Source organism: Melospiza georgiana, chromosome 9, assembly GCF_028018845.1.
Source record: "Melospiza georgiana isolate bMelGeo1 chromosome 9, bMelGeo1.pri, whole genome shotgun sequence".
NCBI lineage: Eukaryota > Metazoa > Chordata > Aves > Passeriformes > Passerellidae > Melospiza > Melospiza georgiana.
Genome location: NC_080438.1, coordinates 7,837,939 through 7,855,782, shown reverse-complemented (window position 1 = coordinate 7,855,782; position 17,844 = coordinate 7,837,939). Strand labels below are relative to the sequence as shown.

General features: G+C 46.8%; 1 protein-coding gene across 1 annotated transcript in view; it reads left to right on the top strand.

Moving 5' to 3' along the window:
- Positions 1-2,223: 2,223 nt before the first annotated feature.
- The window catches only part of HMCN1 (hemicentin 1), a 163,760-nt gene continuing 148,139 nt past the window's right edge, over positions 2,224-17,844 (top strand). The window contains exon 1 of the mRNA XM_058030107.1: positions 2,224-2,479. Coding sequence (XP_057886090.1) covers positions 2,224-2,479 — 256 coding nt within the window. The remainder of the gene's footprint in view (positions 2,480-17,844) is intronic.

Genomic DNA, 17,844 nt, shown 5'->3' with positions numbered 1-17,844 from the left:
CCTTTCACAATTTGTGAGTATTTTTGACAAACCTGGTCCTAGTTTTCTGCTAGCAGAGTTACAGATGAGACAAGTTTTCCATGGTTTGGGGTTTTATTGTGAATGCTTCGCACAGCTCTGGTTATGTGCTCCCTTCTCATGACATCAGTGCTGAAGGGGAGAAAGAATGTAAACATCTGCTTTTTATAATTCAATTCCAGGCTTATAACTTGATTAGGATAAGCAATGTTTCTACATGATTTATTTTCCAGTCACAACAATGCACAGTTTTAGCAGCAGTTTGAAGATTAGTAAAATAAGGATGGAAACTAATGAGGTAAATCCTGCTTCACGGTCTACCTTTCTGAGTAGAATGCACTGAATATTGTGCAAAGGCTGGGATTTCCCTCCCACTTGGTTTTTAAAATGATGTCCTGTTACTCCCCACAGTGCAGGAGGCAGCCCATGGAAAGGAAGCTTACACAGCAGCACTGAGGTGAGCTGGAGCAAAGGGAATTTGGCTCATGACTCTCTATGGAGCCCTTCTGTGTGGCATTGGGTCAGGACTGAGTTTTCCAATGATGCCTGCTGGGACATTGCTGCATCCCTAACAAATGAGGCTTGAAATATAAAACCTCTAATCTCTTCCATTGCCTGAGCAAAGTTGAAACTCCACTCTAGTCACTTCCCTTCCTTTGTTTTCTAGGCTTTTTCTTGCACCAGAAAACTGACAGTGGCTGGTGCCATTGTCCTGGTCACAGTCTGGAGTCTTTTCTACTCCCTTTAAACTATTAAATTTAGGGATATGCTCATGGGCGCTGAGGAGGGCTTCAGTAGTAGTTGTGGATGTGTAACTGAAGCCAAGGACAGCCAGAGTGGTAGTGCATGTCAGAGTGATTTCAGTCTTGTATCATGTTTCCAATAATAAAACTAAAAATCACAGAATCTCAGAATGGTTTGGGTGAGAAGAGACCATAGAGCTCATCCAGTCCCATCCTCTGCCATGGGCAGGGACACCTTCCCACTAGCCCAGGTTGCTTCAAGCCCTGTCCAGCCTGGCCTTGGACACTGCCAAGGGGCAGCTACAGCTTCTCTGGGCACCCTGTGCCAGGGCCTGCCCACCCTCACAGGGAACAATTCCTTCCCAATATCCCATCTGACTCTGCTCTTCTGGGACGAGCCGGCACCGCCACCCTCACCTGCGGCAGGTGCGGGCACAGACCCCGGGCCGTGAGGGGCAGGGGCTGCTGGGGCTGCCCGGGGCGGGGCCGGGAGGACCCCAGGTGAGGGAAGGGAATCCAGGTGAGGGAAGGACCCCGGCGTGAGGGAGGGACCCCAGGGGAGGAATGGAAGCGAGGAGTAAGGGAGGGACCCCGGGGGTGATGGAGGGACCCGCAAGTGAGGGCGGGACCCCAGGTGAGGGATGGAAGCCCGGAGTGAGGGCAGGGACCCAGGTGAGGGATGGAAGCCCGCAGTGAGGGCAGGACTCCAGGTGAGGGCGGGACCCCAGGTGAGGGATGGAAGCCCGGAGTGAGGGCAGGACCCCGGGGGTGATGGAGGGACCCCCAAGTGAGGGCGGGATCCCGGAGTGAGAATGACGACCTCGAGATGCGGGAGGGACCCCAGGTGAGGGAGGGACCCCAGGTAAGGGGGGGACCCCGAGAGCCCGGCGTAAGGTCGCCGACCCCAGGTGAGGGCAGGGGCCGCAGCGGGCCACGGAGGCGGGACCGGGGCGGGCGCTGCCTCAATGCGCAGCCGGCGCTCCCGGGGCGGCAGGCGCAGCTCCATCCCCAGCCCGGCTGGCAGCAGCGGCCCCGCGGCACGGCCGGGGCTCAGCCCTGTCCCTCGGGGCGGCGCTGCCCCAGCCCTGCCCGGTAGGGAAGGCGGAGCGGGGCCGCAGTCGCGCGCAGACAAAAGCGGCGGCGCTTCCTGCGCCGCGCTTGAGGGGAGCGGGCGGTGGGCGACGGGGTCCGCTCTCCCCTCTCCCCGCTCGGTCTTTGCTCCCCTCGGTCTGTCCCCCGCTCCGTCCCGGTTTATCCTCGCGTTCTCCCTGCTCCGTCCCGGGTCGGTCCCAGCGCTCTCCCGGGTCCGTCCCGGATCGGTCCCAGCGCTCTCCCCGCTCCGTCCCGGTTTATCCCCGCGCTCTGCCGGGTCCGTGCCGGATCCATCCCCACGTTCTCCGCGGCGTGTCTCCGTTCCCCCGGCCCGAGTGCCCCCGGTGCCTTTCCCGGGGGTGCCGCCGCGATGGCTCTCGGTGGGAGCCCCGGGGCGCCGGGCACGGTGCTGCTGCTGCTGCTCGCCCTGAGCGCCCGCGCCGTGCCCGAGCCCGAGGCGGTGCCCGAGGGAGCCTCCACCCTGGCCTTCGTCTTCGATGTGACCGGCTCCATGTACGACGACTTGGTGCAAGTTATCGAGGGCGCATCCAAGATCCTGGAGACATCGCTGAAGAGACCCAAGCGGCCGCTGTACAACTTCGCGCTGGTGCCGTTCCACGACCCAGGTTAGGGCCGAGCGGGACCTGGCTGGGGCGGGCAGGAGCCGGGAAGGGCAGCAGGGAGCTCCAGAGGGCTGGCAAAGGATTGGGTTTGCTGCGCTTGCAGGGACTGGAGCCGAAGTATTCCTGTCCCATCGTAGTCGTTCTTGCCGCACGCGTTTCTCTGCCGGGGGCGAGTAACATTTTGTGACCCCCACCACCCTATCTCCCTACAAAACTTCCCAAAGGCTTCTGGAGTGGGCTCTAAGTGCGCTTTGTGCACCAAGGAGTAGTTAAGGGATCAAATACTCCCCTTTATTGTCCAGAGACGAGCTGAAGTAGCGTCACGGAACTGCACGTGTAGTTGTAACGGTGCTACTGAGTTAGTTTCCTATGCCCTTCCATGGGAGCGCGCTTAAGAAGGTGAATAATGCAGTTGCACTCTTCCTCTTGTTTTATGATCCCATGTTTACATTCAGAAACTCACAGTGAAATTAACATGGTGTGTTTTTTGTTTTGTTTGGTTTTGGTGGTTTTTTTTGATTTTTTTTTTGGGGGGGGTCTTCTTTCTTTTTTTTTTCCTCCTTCTGCTGTACATCGTGTGTTCCTCTCTTTCAGCATCTGTTTTTTGTTCCCTTCCTATCCAGTTTCTCTGGCTTTCTTCCTCTTTGCTTGTCAAATTCTTCTGTTGACTTGAAGAGGAAATAGGAACAGGATGCCTCTGGCTGGTGATGTGTGCTGTACTGTGAAGTAAAAACTCTCTTAAAAAAAAAGAAAAAAGAATCAGAAAGTGGGAAAAAGCCCTTGAAAATGATCTTTTGGCTTTAGTTCCCATGGAATATCTCAGAACATGCTCAATGCTTAAGAGTTCCATTTTTGCAGGAATGTCAGCAAAAAAAGTGGACATCCTCTCTGTTTCCCCCCAGTCACAGATACTTCTGCTTACAAGAAATATGTTTGCTATTGGTACAAATACCTTAAACCAAATGCTTAGAAAATTAGAAGGAATAGCTTGTATAGGTTCTCTTTTTTTTTCTTAGAAAGAGTTCTTCATTGTAGTATCAGTGTGTTCTACCACAAAAGGGTCCTTACTGTTTCCACATTTGGTGTCATTTTCTTTTTGTTTTCCCTCTGTTCCCCTTGTCCCCCTGTTTTTTGTTATTTTATGGAACAAACTTATATAGGACGTAAAAAGCATCATGCCACAGAAATAAACAAGAAGGGGAAGATTTGGGTCAAGTGTAGAACCTAGAACTCCTTTATATCCTTCTGGAAAATCAAGTTCACCTCTTTGGAACTCTTTTTCCATGGAATGGCCAGAAAATCAAAGAGGATGGGTTAGAAGTGTTTTGGTTTGATTTTCTCTCAATGATAGCTTATCTTTAGTGAGCAGAAAGGGGTTCCGGGTAGGAGTTGATAGTTCTCTTTTTCAGAGTGATTGGGTCCGTGCACAAGAGCAAGAAGATCTTGTGTGGTGCACTTCTAATGTGCAGGTTTGTGTGGCAGTCCTTTGCTCTTGTGCATGCTCAGTAGAAAGAAGTCTCATCTTTCTCTCATGGGTAGTCCTGTGCTTAGTTTTCATCACAGACGCTTTCACTTTGTCTGTTTCAATAGCTCCTGTTTTCTTTCTCATCTCATATGTTTTCATTCCATTTTTCTTCTGTGCATTTTCACCTTTTCACTCCTTTTTTGTGTCCTCCTCACTGTCTTTGCTCCCAGTGCCTCTCCAGGTCCTTTGCTTGTGTTCCAGACCGACTCCTTTGACCATGCTTTGCTGTACCACCCCTGCTTGCTCTGTACAAATCTCACCAGCAACAAATCCACTGCCACCTTCCCCTGCTTGAGTCACATTTTCCCACTCACTGACTCCTTGCCTCCTCCCCCATTCCCTCTCCTTGCACAGGAGATCCCTTTCCTTGGCAACTGTTAGACTTCATTCAGTGGAGTGACTGAAACTTAAACCTGCAGGGAACTGACCTGCAGAGCCCAGAGCTGCTGGCAAACGTGCCTCAGAGTGTCCTGTTACACCTCTCTGTGTGGAAGTCCTGCTTCCCTGAGGGGGCCTTGCTTCTTCGACTCATGGATAACTTGTGAGGGCAGGGAGCTCTCTCAAAGTGGAGGACGGACAATTTTCAACTTCATTTTGTCCTGGTTTCTGAAAACTACCTTTTTGGTCTTTCTCAGAGTTAGAAAGACACACCACAGCCCAATGTCTTGAATTTCATGTAAGGTCCAGATGACTGTTGGTCATCTCTACCGTACACCTGATGATGACCATGCTGAGGCACTTGAAAAGAAAATGTAAGAAATGCTGTTGTGACCACTTCAGCCTCTTTTTTTTAATCTATAGAGAAGTAACTTTACTCAAATACCTCATAAAAATATTGACTGGCAACTATTTCACGGCATCCAATTTGTTTACCTAGTGTTGTTCTTTCTGAAGGTTGCTCAACTAAATTAATGAGCATGAAACTATTTTATTCACAAGGTGTGTTGTTACTCACTCAATTCTTCTTCCAAAAAAATAGGTATTTCTGTAGTTGCCTCACAGGGAAATTTTCTGGATGAGATGCTGTGGTCCCTGGGGAAGATGGGACTCTACAAGGGGTACAGATACAGTTGGGGCTCAGGTCCAAGGAGCTTCTCTTTGTATAAAGGTGCCCTGATGCAGATACACTATTGATAGGTAATTACAGTTTGTATTGGGTGTGGATTTGGTTTTGAACTCTTTTGTTTTCCTAGTTTGTATTGCAGAGGACACTTGGCATCCCACAGGGTACAGCTGGATTGTAAATGATTTGGTATAAATGTAGTCTAGCAGAATATGGGAGGATTTTTAAATAACTCAAAAATGTGGCATTATTAGTGCTGTATTGAGGGACTGGAGCTTGTCCAAGGAAGGAAATGGGGCTGGGGAAGGGGCTGGAGCTCCAGGAGCAGCTGAGGGAGCTGGGAAGGGGCTCAGCCTGGAGCAAAGGAGGCTCAGGGGGGACCTTGTGGCTCTGCATAGCTCCTGACAGGAGGGGACAGCCGGGGGGGGTCGGGCTGTGCTGCCAGGAACAGGGACAGGAGGAGAGGGAACAGCCTCAGGCTGGGCCAGGGCAGGCTCAGGTTGGACACCAGGGAAAACCTTTTCACAGAAAGGGCTGTAAAACATTTGCACAGGCTTCCCTGGGTGGTGATGGAATCCCCATCTCTGGAGGTGGTCAAAAATAAAGTGCATGTGGCACTTTGGGACAAAGGTTAGTGGTGATGGTGTTGTTGGGTTGATGGTTGGACTTGATGAGAAAAGTCTTTTCCAACCTGAATAATTCTGTGATCCCATGATGGTGATGTGCCAATGCACCGGGGTGTGGGATGGTAGATTTAAATGTCGTGTTTTCCCTAGTGCAGTGGGATTTTGGTGAACAGGAATACAAGTATATTTTTAGTATTGAACCTGAGGCTTTTGGCACAGAATTATGGCTTACGGAAAAATTTGTCATGGGTTTCATGTTTCTATACCGTGTACCATCTGGTGGGATGCAGAGAGTTCAACTCTGGAAAAACCTTTTGCTTTGGATTCTACTTTGTGAATAACCATGTCCAGGGCTTTAACAGATTACAGGGAATTTTTATTGTGGGCTTTCAATGCCTAAATGTGATCACAGAACTTCTGTAGATAGTGAAAAGGGCAGTTGATTAAGAAAGCTCTTGCCAGACTTGTGTTCAATGGAAAAACTGGCGTGAGGGGTGGAAAATTGTCCCAAATTTAAGAAGAGTTGGCACAGGAAAATTCTGAACTGGAGCTAAAGCTGGAGATCAGCAAATGCTTTTGTAGTTGTGTGTTGTGGGTCCTGATGTCCTACTAACTCCCATTGTATCCTGTGGAAATGGGATTGGACTTGGAATGTCTTTATTTAACATCTGTGGCCAGCTTTGCTATTTTTTCTTTATGCCATTAAGGAATTTTGGAATGGAAAATAAGCCTGAGAGGACTAATTCATCCCTATTATTTTTCTGTAAAGCTAATGGAATTATACCAGTCATAACTCACTCTGTGTGATTTAATCAAGCATTCCTTTAGTGTGAATGGCTATTCTATAGACCAAACTCCAGTAATTAATTAAGACAAAAATGAAAGGAATATGTAACCTCTGGACTTCCTAGGATAGAGAATGGTGTTTGCCTGTTCATACCCTGCAATATCTACAGAACTCTGAGCATCTCCTGACCCTTTTCTTACAAATCAAATAGAAAACACTGTGTGAGGAAGGGGGAAACATTAATAATGCTTAGTTTAGATGGGACAACAGTATTGAACTTAAGTCACATAGTAAGTGTGTAGGAGAACAAGGAATATTGTTTTTTTCCTTGATCCCACTCCTCTCTTTTGAGAGAGTAAAGCTCTTTCCTGTCTTGAAGTGAAGTTATGCACATAGTGAAGCATGTAGTTATGTTTAGCTGGAGTCTCCTTTAACAGACTGGCAGGGCTGTGTCTGTAACATGGTTAGGCTGCTGAGCCACATTCTAGCTTGGATCAAATTCAGGAGGTCATATGAAAAGTCTGGGAACTTTGGGTTTTGCAGGTTTGATAGTTTTTTTAGAAGTTATAATGAAGAAGTAATGTTTTTTCCAGAGGAGGAGTTCTGTGAAATTAAAATTAGACTATTAATGGAGTTAAGGTTTTTCATACTTCCTGGCAGAAAAAGTACTGTGGGTGTGCAGATGGATAATGAAGGGAGAGGGGAAGGTGCTCCCCTGTCCTTGCTGTACCCTCAGCTGGGTGGTGTCACAGCTGATGTCACTGCCTCTGCCTCTCACATCCAGCTCTCCTCATAGCCCTTCTCCCATGTGCTGCCCTGCACTTCTGCATTCTTCTGTCTCTTGAGGTCTTTGATCTTGGGCTTTACTCTCAGATTTATGGATGTCTAAACCTCTCAGGCAGAGGCTGCATGTGTGTAAATCAGTTGGAGATGATGAGGAATGGCCCTTCTGGTGTAGCCTGGGAAGAAGGGCATTGTCTTCAGCATTCCCTCTGCTTCTTTTGTGGGGTGGAAGAAGTGCTTCAAGACTTGTTATTGGTTTAAGTAAGGAACAGGAACATGGCTGTGGAGAAACACTACTGCAGTAGTGGTTTTCAAAGCAGGGAGAACAAGTTTAAGGGAAAAGTGATGTTCTGTACTGGGATCTGAGTTTGCCCACACCATGGAAATGGGGTGGGAGCAGCATGAGAAAAGATTGGTGTCACAGAAGCTGTGGCTGCCCCTGGATCGCTGGAAGTGTCCAAGGCCAGGCTGGACAGGACTTGGAGCAACCTGGGAGAATGGAAGGAAGATCTTAGTGGGCTTTAAGATCCCTGCCAACCAAAGCCAGCCTGTGATTTTATAATTTTAATGAAAAGGGAGACAGCTGAAAGAGGGAGAGCAATACGACCCTGTGTTCCTGTCCACATTCTGGAGGCCTCCTTACCTTCCTTAGTAGGTAAAACTGCTTAAAAATGTTTGAAAACTGTCTTCTGTTTGGACTAGACAAATTATTGGGTTGATTAGAAGAAATAAACTGCTTACCAGTCAACTTTCTGTGGGCAAGTATTTTGTGAAAACTGTGTACTTACCAAAATCCCGTAGTTTCTATAGGATAATGTATTGGTTTTGCATGATCTGGTTTTTGGTGGCAGGGGTGTCACAAAGATGGCTCCTGTGAAAAGCTCCTGGAATGTCCAGCAGAGCCAATCTCTGATGGCTTTGAAGCTGGACGTGGTGCTGGTCAATACTGGACCAATGAGAGAGGCTGGTAACACCTCTGTGATGATGTATTTAAGAAGAAAATGAAAACAAAGTAATGGGTTTTTGCTCCTAGTTAGAGAAGAGGAGGAGGTGAGAACATGTGAGGGAAACAACATGGCAACACCAAGGTCAGTGGAGAGGGAGGGGCAGGAGGTGCTCCAGGCACCAGAGTCAAGATTCCTCTGCAGGCTGTGGTGAGACCATGGTGAAACAGCTGTGCCCTTTCATGGGGATCCGTGGGGGATGCAGAGATCCACCCACAGCCCGTGGGGATCCGTGGGGGATGCAGAGATCCACCCAGAGCCCCTGGGGGAGGTGCCCATGCCAGAGCAGGTGGATCCCTGCAGGAAGCCCTGTGGCAGGTGGAGAGAGGGGCCCTCTCAAGGGCAGCCTGTCCTTGGAGGGATGTGCCCCATGGAAAGAGAGCCCCACACCACAGCAGTTTGGGAGGGCTGTGTGCCCGTGGGAGGGACTCACCTTGTGGCAGGTGTGGTTTGGCTGCTGCTCTTGAGCAGCTGGAGAAGTTCACAGGGAACTGTCTCCTGTGGGAGGGACCCCATGGTCTCACAGGGAAAGGACTCCTCTCCTGAGCAGCAGGAGAAAATCTTGGTGATGAACTGAGCAAAACCCCACACCCTGTCTCCCTGTGCTGTCAGTGGGAAGGAGGGAGGGGCTGGGGGGAAAAAGTGTTTTACAGGCTTATTTTACTTCTCATTATCCTCCTCTGGTTCTGTTAGTAATAAAGTTCACTTTGCAACCTTAGGTTTGCCCTTGAAGTGTTTTCTCCCAGTTTTATCTCAATTCACAAAGACTTTGTTAACTTTTTCTTCCTCTCCTTTGCCCAGCTGTGGCAGGGAGGATGAGCAAGTGACTCTTGTGGGTGCTTGGCATTGGGCCAGTGCCAAACCACAACAGATAGATAGAGAAGAATTGCCTCAATTCTCTTTGAAAAGAGTAAGGTCAGAAGCCAAGAAAATGATGCTCTCTACTTAATTCAAGTAGTTGTGTTATTTGAGAGTTGAGTGGCTTTTATATTGCTACCAATACTGAAAGTGGGGAAAAAAAGTGCTAATTTAGGAAGTCTCATCTCCCTCTTCTTCTGATGGATCACAGAATACCAAATTAAAGCTGGTGACAGCTGATCTGTCAGAGCTCTGTGTTTTGGTGGCCTCTAATTTGTGGACATCCCATCTGAAAACTCAAGGATGTGTAAGGATTTGGGGTTTTTTAGAAGCTGGTTTATCTTGGACTTAAATACACAGTGACAGCAATAATGAGTGCATGTCTAAATTCTGAGTTTTTTCCTTGGTGTTTCAGGAGATGCAGTGTAAAGGTACAGCTGTTCAGTGCTGCCTTGGTATGTCTGAGGGTGAATGATAAGCAGACCTGGGTATAATAACTGAGAATTCTGCTCTTTTGGGCTAAAACTGATGAAGTATTGCTATTAATATTTCACAAGTGACAATTTCAATGGGAAGTACTGCTTCCCTAAAGCTCAAAAACTGCTCAGGGTTGTTACCACTACCAAGTGTTATTGTTGCTGTCATCAGATGTGTGGCTGTCACCAGTGGTGTGGAAGTGAAGAGCTCTGGGCTGATAAAGATGAAATCTAAAGCACTTAAAGACATTTTCCATCTCTGAGGCTTCTGGGATAACTGTACTGAGCCTGTGGGAACTGAGTGTGTGAAACCTTATTGTCACCCTTAACGGAGACATTGTGATATCTGTAAAATGAATTCCCTGTGATTGCATGGATATTTTCTTGTTCCTCTAGAGGGATTTATCTGGGGTCCCTCAAAGTAGCTGCTTATATAGATTAGAGATGACAGTAAGTATTGCCAGTGCCAGAAGCTCCAAAATCTGTGAGGCAACCAAAATGTTGTGACATGATCCAAAAGCCTGTTAGAGCATCACTTACAGCTTATTTTTCTGCTGTCTTAACTCTGCATGTCCAGCCCAGAAGATATGCACAAGGGTGAATTTCCCCTCTGATTCTTGAATCCTTCTGGCAAGGGATTATTCTCCCTGTTTTTATTTGAAGATACAGTAGAGATTCTTTCCTTGGGAAAAAAAATGATAATGCCTCAAATACCTAATTATTTTCTGCTTTGAATTACAAATTATTTTTCATGTTACATTTGAGATGGTTGCCTACAGAATTTAGAAGCTACTTGTTCTATTTTGCTTTGCTCTCTTCTGCTCCAAGTGGTTATAATTCCAAGGGAAGCCCTGCAGCTCAGTAACAATGTATTCCAGTGCTATTCTGTCCCTCTAATTACTTCTGATGTCATTTATCAGGTGAGCCTTGCTGTTTGTTAGCAGTGTGCACTTTTTCCCTAGAGCTTCTGGAATTTGCATAGAGGATACTTCACCTGTTGTGTCCCATGTAAAAGTCACAGTGCCCATGTTAACTTTTAGGTACAATTCACAGAGGGATCTCCTCCCAGTTTCTTAACCACTTTTTAAACAAAGAAATTTCCTCATTCACCTTCCTCTCTTCTTTCCTGCACTCTGAATTTATCTCCCAGGGCTTACAGCAGCTTGTATTTCACACAATCACACAGAGAAGCCCAATGAATCCTATTCATGGCAGTAATTGTTTAACCCTGGCTGTGGTCTTGATGGGAGCTCTGTGGTATGGAAAGCAAAGAGCAATTTCTGCTGCTGCATGCATCTCCTGGATTGGTTTAAATGCACACAAATCAAATTCCTACTGCTGTATGAAAAGCAGATAGTTGATGCAGATCCTCAAGTACTTTAAAGCTGTGAATAAGCTGTCCCTCCCTGAGGCTGATAAGTGTCCCATTTTCATCTGTAGAAAACAACTATTTTCTGTGAATGCATAGTAGTGAAGTGAACAAGGAGCCATGAATATTGTATACACCTTCATCTCATTTTAACTGAGGCAACAGTGTTGATTGTAAAGAGAATTGTCACAGAAATATGACAGGAAAGTTGAAAAAGAGGCCAATCAGTACTTCCCTCTTGAAATGCTGAGCTTCCTCTTTTCAAGTGCCAATCCTAGAGGAAAACTAGGAAAAAATATGTCTTTGTTGTGGGGAATTAGAATAATAGAATTGTTAAGAGAGGTTAATTGTTGAGAGGTTGGATGAGACCTCTTAAGATCATTGAGTCCAGCCACTAACCCAGTGCTGCCATATTCACCACTGAAGCATGTCCCCAGGTGCCATATTGACCTGTCTTTTGGGCACCTGCTGGGATGGTGACTTCTCCACAGCTCTGGGCAGCCTGTTCCAGTGCCTGGTGAAGACATTTTTCCCAATATTCAATCTTAACCTCTCCAGGAGCAATTTGAGGCTTTTTTCCCCTCATCCTGTCTCTTGTTACTTGGGTGCAGAGCCCGACCCCCCTCAGCTGTCCCCTCCTGTCAGGAGCTGTGCAGAGCCACAAGGTCCCCCCTGAGCCTCCTTTGCTACAGGCTGAGCCCCTTCCCAGCCCCTTCCCCAGCTCTGTTCCCTTCCCTGGACATGAATTAATAGTGAATGAATGCCTTTAGGGTCGAGAATGAAGTTGAATTCTCAGGGAAGAACAGAAGAAAAGAACCACCCAAACCTGAAAACTGATGAAACTGACACTGTGATCCTTAATCCTTGCTCTGTGTGCTGCGCTGCTGTCCAGCAGTACTGCCTTGATAAGGATGAGGCATGAAGCCTTGCCCAGGTGCCTTTGAAAGCTCCCTGTTGGGTGATGCAGAGGTGTGCTCTGTGTTACCTGTCCTGCAGAGGGGGCATGGAGTGATGGGGCTCCCTGTGCTGGTACAAGTTGTGTTTGAGCTTTTCTTAACCGATGGAGAGCAAAAGGAGTTTCTGTTAGGTTGGTGATTTTTTTCAATGCATCATGAATGTTCATTCTGCATCCTGCTGGACCAACTTGTTAGAAACCTTAGGGTGATTTCCCCTGTGCTGTGAAAACAGGGAATGGTCAGGACCCAAAGGCTGCCAGAGCTCCAGGAGGTTTTGGACAATGCTCTCAGGCACAGGATGGGATTGTTGGGGTGTCTTGTGTGGGGCCAGGGGTTGGACTGGATGATCCTTGTGGGTCCCTATAAACTCAGGGTACTTTGTGATTCTATGACTTGAGGTCCCTGTCATCTTTTTTCTTACTTAGGCTTTATCTTTTGTGTGTGTATCAGAGGCTGCTTGGAATTCATACTAAGAGCGGATTCTGCTCAGTGGAGGATCTGGCTAAACCAGATTAAGGACTATGGAAAAGGAGCAGATATTTCATTTAGTTAATGTACTTTGAATGTGGCCTAAAGCCTGCCAGGAGGAACCCTTTAGACAGAGAGCCCTCAGATGCCAGTTGGTATATATTTTCCAGTCAATGATTTAATTGTTGGCATATGCTGTGGCTTTAGTTTTGAAGGAGACACATGCATCAGAGGAAATATTGAGAACATGTGTTTTTCAGTTTGCAAATGGCAAAACAGTTTCTCTGTTGAAAGAGAGTGATGGTGTTACTTGATCAGCTCACCATGCCTTGGTAATCAGCAGCTTTGTTAGAGGGAGTAGGATGGATTCAATGAAATATGCTCTGGGCTGGCTGCTTTTTGTGCTTCATTACTCCAGCCAGGGAGAATGTTTTACCCCTCACTTACATTGTTGAACATAATGTGTTTTTTATAACTGGTGCTGGTGTTTAGGATTTCCTGTTTGAGGTGTGCTGCTCTGAGATCAGATTTACGAGATCCTTCAGTGATGCTGGCAGTGAATTCATGCCGTGCAGTTGTTGTTGGGTGAACTCTGGGTCCAAGATTTGCATTTTGCAAAGGGATTGTTTGCAGTGTTGCATTTTTAAGGGGGATCAGAATGGTTTAGGTCAGGCATATCCCCTTGTGATCTATGGTTAAGCTTCTTTTGTTGCTTTTTGAGGAACATGAGCAACCTACTCTTTGGTAACTGGTTTTGCCAGAGGAGAAGCGCAATGACTTCGTGTTTCTGAAGCACTTGGGTGGGATCATGTTATGCCAAGGTACATGAAGTCTTGGCACTGAGGGCAGGATTAATCCCATTTCACTTCAGGCACTTCACTGAAGACTCTCAGCTGAGGGGTTGGTGACCCAGAGGCTCTTTCTATAAATCACAAAATGAAACTGGCACCTTAAGGAGCAATTAATCCCCTGAGAATTTTGAAATACTCTTTGGAGATCTCATTTGCTTTCACTGGCTGTAGGGGAAGCAAAGGTTAGTTGCCCTGAATTTAGAACACAGGAAGTAAATTGAGAGGCTTTCTGCTTTCTAACATTCTACACTGGGCTGACTGTCCACATAATAGTCCCTGAGGTTTGTTTCACACCTAGGTTTTCATCCTACCAATGGATACCAAGGGCTCTTGGGGGCAATAGGTTATTCCCACATGGTGATTCCCTGGCTCCCATCAGCATCTGAAGAAGGCCCCTGGCTGGGCAGCCCAGCACACCCTGAGGGTTCCTGTGAGCCTGCTCTGCTGCAGGCCTTGGTGTGCGTCTGATCACGGGGCTGCTCAGGAGCTCGTGCACCTCTGCCCTCTCCCCAGATTATTGGCAGGGTTTGAACCTTGGGTGTTCAGAGACCCTGTCTGTGTCAGCTGAAGGAGTGACACACTGGCAGCTCCCAGGCTGACAGACAGTGCCATGGGACAGTTCCCAAGTGGGAGCTGGGATGCACCTGGTGCTGTGTGCTGCCAGTGTAAACAGGCTGTGTGTGTTCATGTACTGTTCTGTGTCCCTGTGCTCCTCCATCTTGATTTGCTTTGGCACCTTGGTACTCTTCACTCTGACCGCTTTGCCAAGTTATGCCCCTTCTCCTACAACATTCCTAGCCTGGATTTCAGTCTGCAGGCATTACTGGTAAGATCTATGTATTTTTGGAGATGACATATTCCCAGACAGTGAGCCAGCATGCATCAAACATTGCAAACAACCAGAAAGGGCTGAATTTACTCTCAGTGATGTGTCCCTGTTAGCAGGCTCATCCATTCTCGCTGGAATCATGGCTTCCTTACCATTTGCTCTTGGGAATAGGCCAGTAAGTGTGTGATATAGGTACAATGAATTATTATTATGCAGCATTAAAAGCCAATTTCATGTAGCCTGATGCATAGTGGAGCCAAATATCAACTTTGTGGGATAAATTACAGCCAGCAGAGCTTGCTCAGCAATGAGAGGTAACTAAAGCAGAGCAGTACCCCAGTTCTCAGCCTGGAAAAATGCTGCTGAAGTGGAGTGAGTGGGGGTGGGTTTGCAGCATGGAATGAAAATGAAGGAATGTCTTGTGTTGCTGTAGTCCCTGCTAAATGTCTGGGCTGTTTGCTCGGGATAGCAGCTCTGGGCTGTGACTGTAGGTTACTGCTGGACTCCTGCCAGCTTGTTTAAATTAGATTCCTAGCCCGGGGGCTGGGGTGGTCAGCAGGAAGCCATTGTAATTTTCATGCCTTGGACACCAGTGTATTTTCATGAGCTGAAGTGAAATGTCTCTGGGGATGCTGAATATCTCTGAAACATTTCCTGAGTTCTCTTAAGCTCTGCAATGGTATGTCCGAGTCTGTTTTCCAAAGGATGGAGCTTTTTGTTTAGTTAGTGAGGTCTTAGTTCACTTGAGCAGTATGCTTTTGCTGTTGGAACTTAGTGAGGAACAGAAGAAGAGGAGGAAAATTGTGCAGGAAAAATGATGGGATCTGTCTTAGGACAGCTAGGAGTACTGTAATTTCTTTTATGCCCCCATATTAATTTGTATTTCAGTTTACTATGATCTTCATGAGATTGTGACTTCAAGCTACTGTGTCAGAGCCAGGTATTTAGGCTGCAAATAGGGGAAATGTTTGGACAAGCACACAATTTTAGGTAAAAGAGCAATAGCTGGAGCACCCAGGCAGAGAACCTGTGATTCTGCCCATCTTTGGGCAGATCTTTTCCCATTTTCTGTTACTTACACCAATACAATAGTGGTGTGATTTTTAATTAGAGACCTTTAGCATCCCTGTGCACACTAATTGCTGTCATGTTCCAGTGCTTGAGTACCAGAAACACAACAAGATCCCAGGGTGATGTCCCTGGTGATGCCCTGGTACTTTGTTGAAATAAGACATGGTGTGCACTGGCTGGGGTAACATTTTGGCTACTCTCCTACAGCATTTGGAGAACATAAAGTGCTTAGGCAGTGGTGCTTGGCTAGGATTGTTTACTCCTGATTTAACAGCACATCACTTAAACCCCTACATCTCAGTGTCTTAGGATATTTTAGATATTTATGTGGTTGGCTTTTTGCTGGTTTGTTTTTTTTTTTGGCCTTTTTTTTTTGAGTCTTGGGTTTTTTGTTTGTTTCATTTTGGTCATGTCTTTCCCTTTTTAAATTTTACATAAGCTGAATCAAATCACAGGGAATTCATGTGACCTACCCCTGAGTCACAGTTCTCTGTGTTAACCACAAATCACTTTTTTCTCCCTGAAATGTTTATTCCTTCTTTTCATTTCTTTCCTAGTCTGTCTGACTCCTCATCTTTTTATCTTCATTGTCTCTGTATTCAGCCCATCACTTCCTCAAAATTTCCACTGACCCTTTTCCCTCAGAGGTTCACTGTCCTTTCTCAATACTCCCCTCCATATCTCAAGATTTCTTGACAGTCTGGAGTATGTTTTGCATATACACACTGGATCCTGGTGGTGAAGTGTGCTGGTGCTAAAGAGAATATATTCTTGCTCTGAAAGAGGTGCTGTGTTACCCACAAAAAGGTTTGTGCAGGGGAGCTCAGAATCGTGGAATGGGTTGGGTTAGAAGGGACTTCAAAGACCATTTAGTTCCAGCTCCCTGTTGTGAGTGGGGACACCCTGCACTAGTTCAGATTGCTGAAAGCAGTCCCTTCTTCTGTCACTCCAAGTCCTTGTCCCAAGTCCCTCTCCAGCTCTCCTGGCCCCTTTAGGCACTGAAAAGGGCTGTAATGTCTCCCTGGAGCCTTCTCTTCTCCAGGTGAGCACCCCCAGCTCTCCCAGGCTGGTGCCAGAGCAGAGGGGCACCAGCCCCAGCAGCATCTCCATGGCCTCCTCTGGACTCTGCCCAGCAGATCCATGTCTCCAAGTATTTCTTGTGCTGAAGATGGAGTCTCACCAGAGCAGAGTCAAGGGGAGAATCCCCCTCTCTTGACCTGCCAGGTGGTGTTTGCCTCAGCCTCAGTGAGGCTGGTAGCTATGACACATCTCATTCCCACTTCACATGTTGGCCATGGGAGTGAGTACTTTTGTGGCTTTTGTTCTGGGTCAAAATTGGACCAACTGACCCTGATATTTTGTTTTCTGAAATTGTGCTGAATCTGTTAAGTTACACTTTCCTAAAGTTGTAACCGTAGTGGACAAAATAATTATTGTTCTGGACTGCTTCCTGCTTCCCTCTTCATTAAGGTCATGGCTTTTTCTGATCCTCAGCCATGAGTGCTGCTTGGCAATCCCAGATTCATTCCCAAACAGTCCAGGTTAGCAGAGGCTGAAGAAGCTCTTCAGTTTGGGAGGCTGGTTAGAGTGCGTGAGCCACCCTGGGGCTGAGCAGAGGAGCTGATGGCTTGTGTTGGGGTGGTTCTGGCCAGCAGGATTGGCAGTGGGCTTAGCTGGCAGAGCTGCAGCAGGGAGGGAGCATCCCTAGTGCTAATGAACTGGAAGGATTGAGTTACATGGGATCTGTGTGTGAGGGAGAATCTGGACAGTCTCTGTGAATGCTGACAATGGGGGAAAAATGTGGCTGCTTTGTGTGTCAAGCTTTGTTCTCAATATTCCTGCTCTGGCTTATGCTTAGGGTGTGCAAAGTGGGGATCATGTCATTGCTGTAAAACGTTGGCCCTTTCTCTACCTTCCAAAGTTGATTTGAATGTCATTCTGTTATCCAGATGAGCCATGGTATAGGGAGGTGAAAATAATAACTATTGGCTAAATGGCATTTGGAAGAATTGGCAATTTCACCACATCAAGCGAATCTTTTAATGCCTTGGTGGTTTGTCACAGCCACTGGTATGATGTGTACCTGTGACTGGGACTTTGTTTAGAGGGGAGGCACAGAAATACTCCCCAGTCTAGAGGTGTATGGTACAGTCTGGAGCTGGAGCTGCACCTTACCAAATGGTAAGGGTCTGTATTCCTTTCTGGAAAGGACACAAGGGAGGCAACTGAAGAGATGCATTCCTGCTTTGTGGGGATGAGTCTTGGTTCATTTCAAGCTATCCTTTCTACAGTCATTTGAAACAAGCAAATAAGGAAAGCACTGAATAGGTGATGCATGTTTTGAATTAACTCATTAATTTGCATAAATCTTGCTTAGAGGTAGATTTGAAGTACATAAAACTTTTCGCTCTGTAGAGAATTTTGGCTGTGGGTATTTATGGGATAACTCAAGTCTATCTCACCTTGTGTCGTTTAATGTTAAGCAATAAACACTTGTTTAGTTACTTGCAATGAAATGTCCCATTCTATAGATATAAAAGCTTTTTTTTCCCAGTTTGATATTTTATCTGTGATCAGGTTTTGATCTCAGTTAACATGGGGTAAATCCAGAGTAATTCCATTACAGTCAGTGATGCTAGTTTGGATTTACACCAGTACAACTGAGCTCAGAGTCTGGCTTTGGTTGTCTGCCATCTTATTTT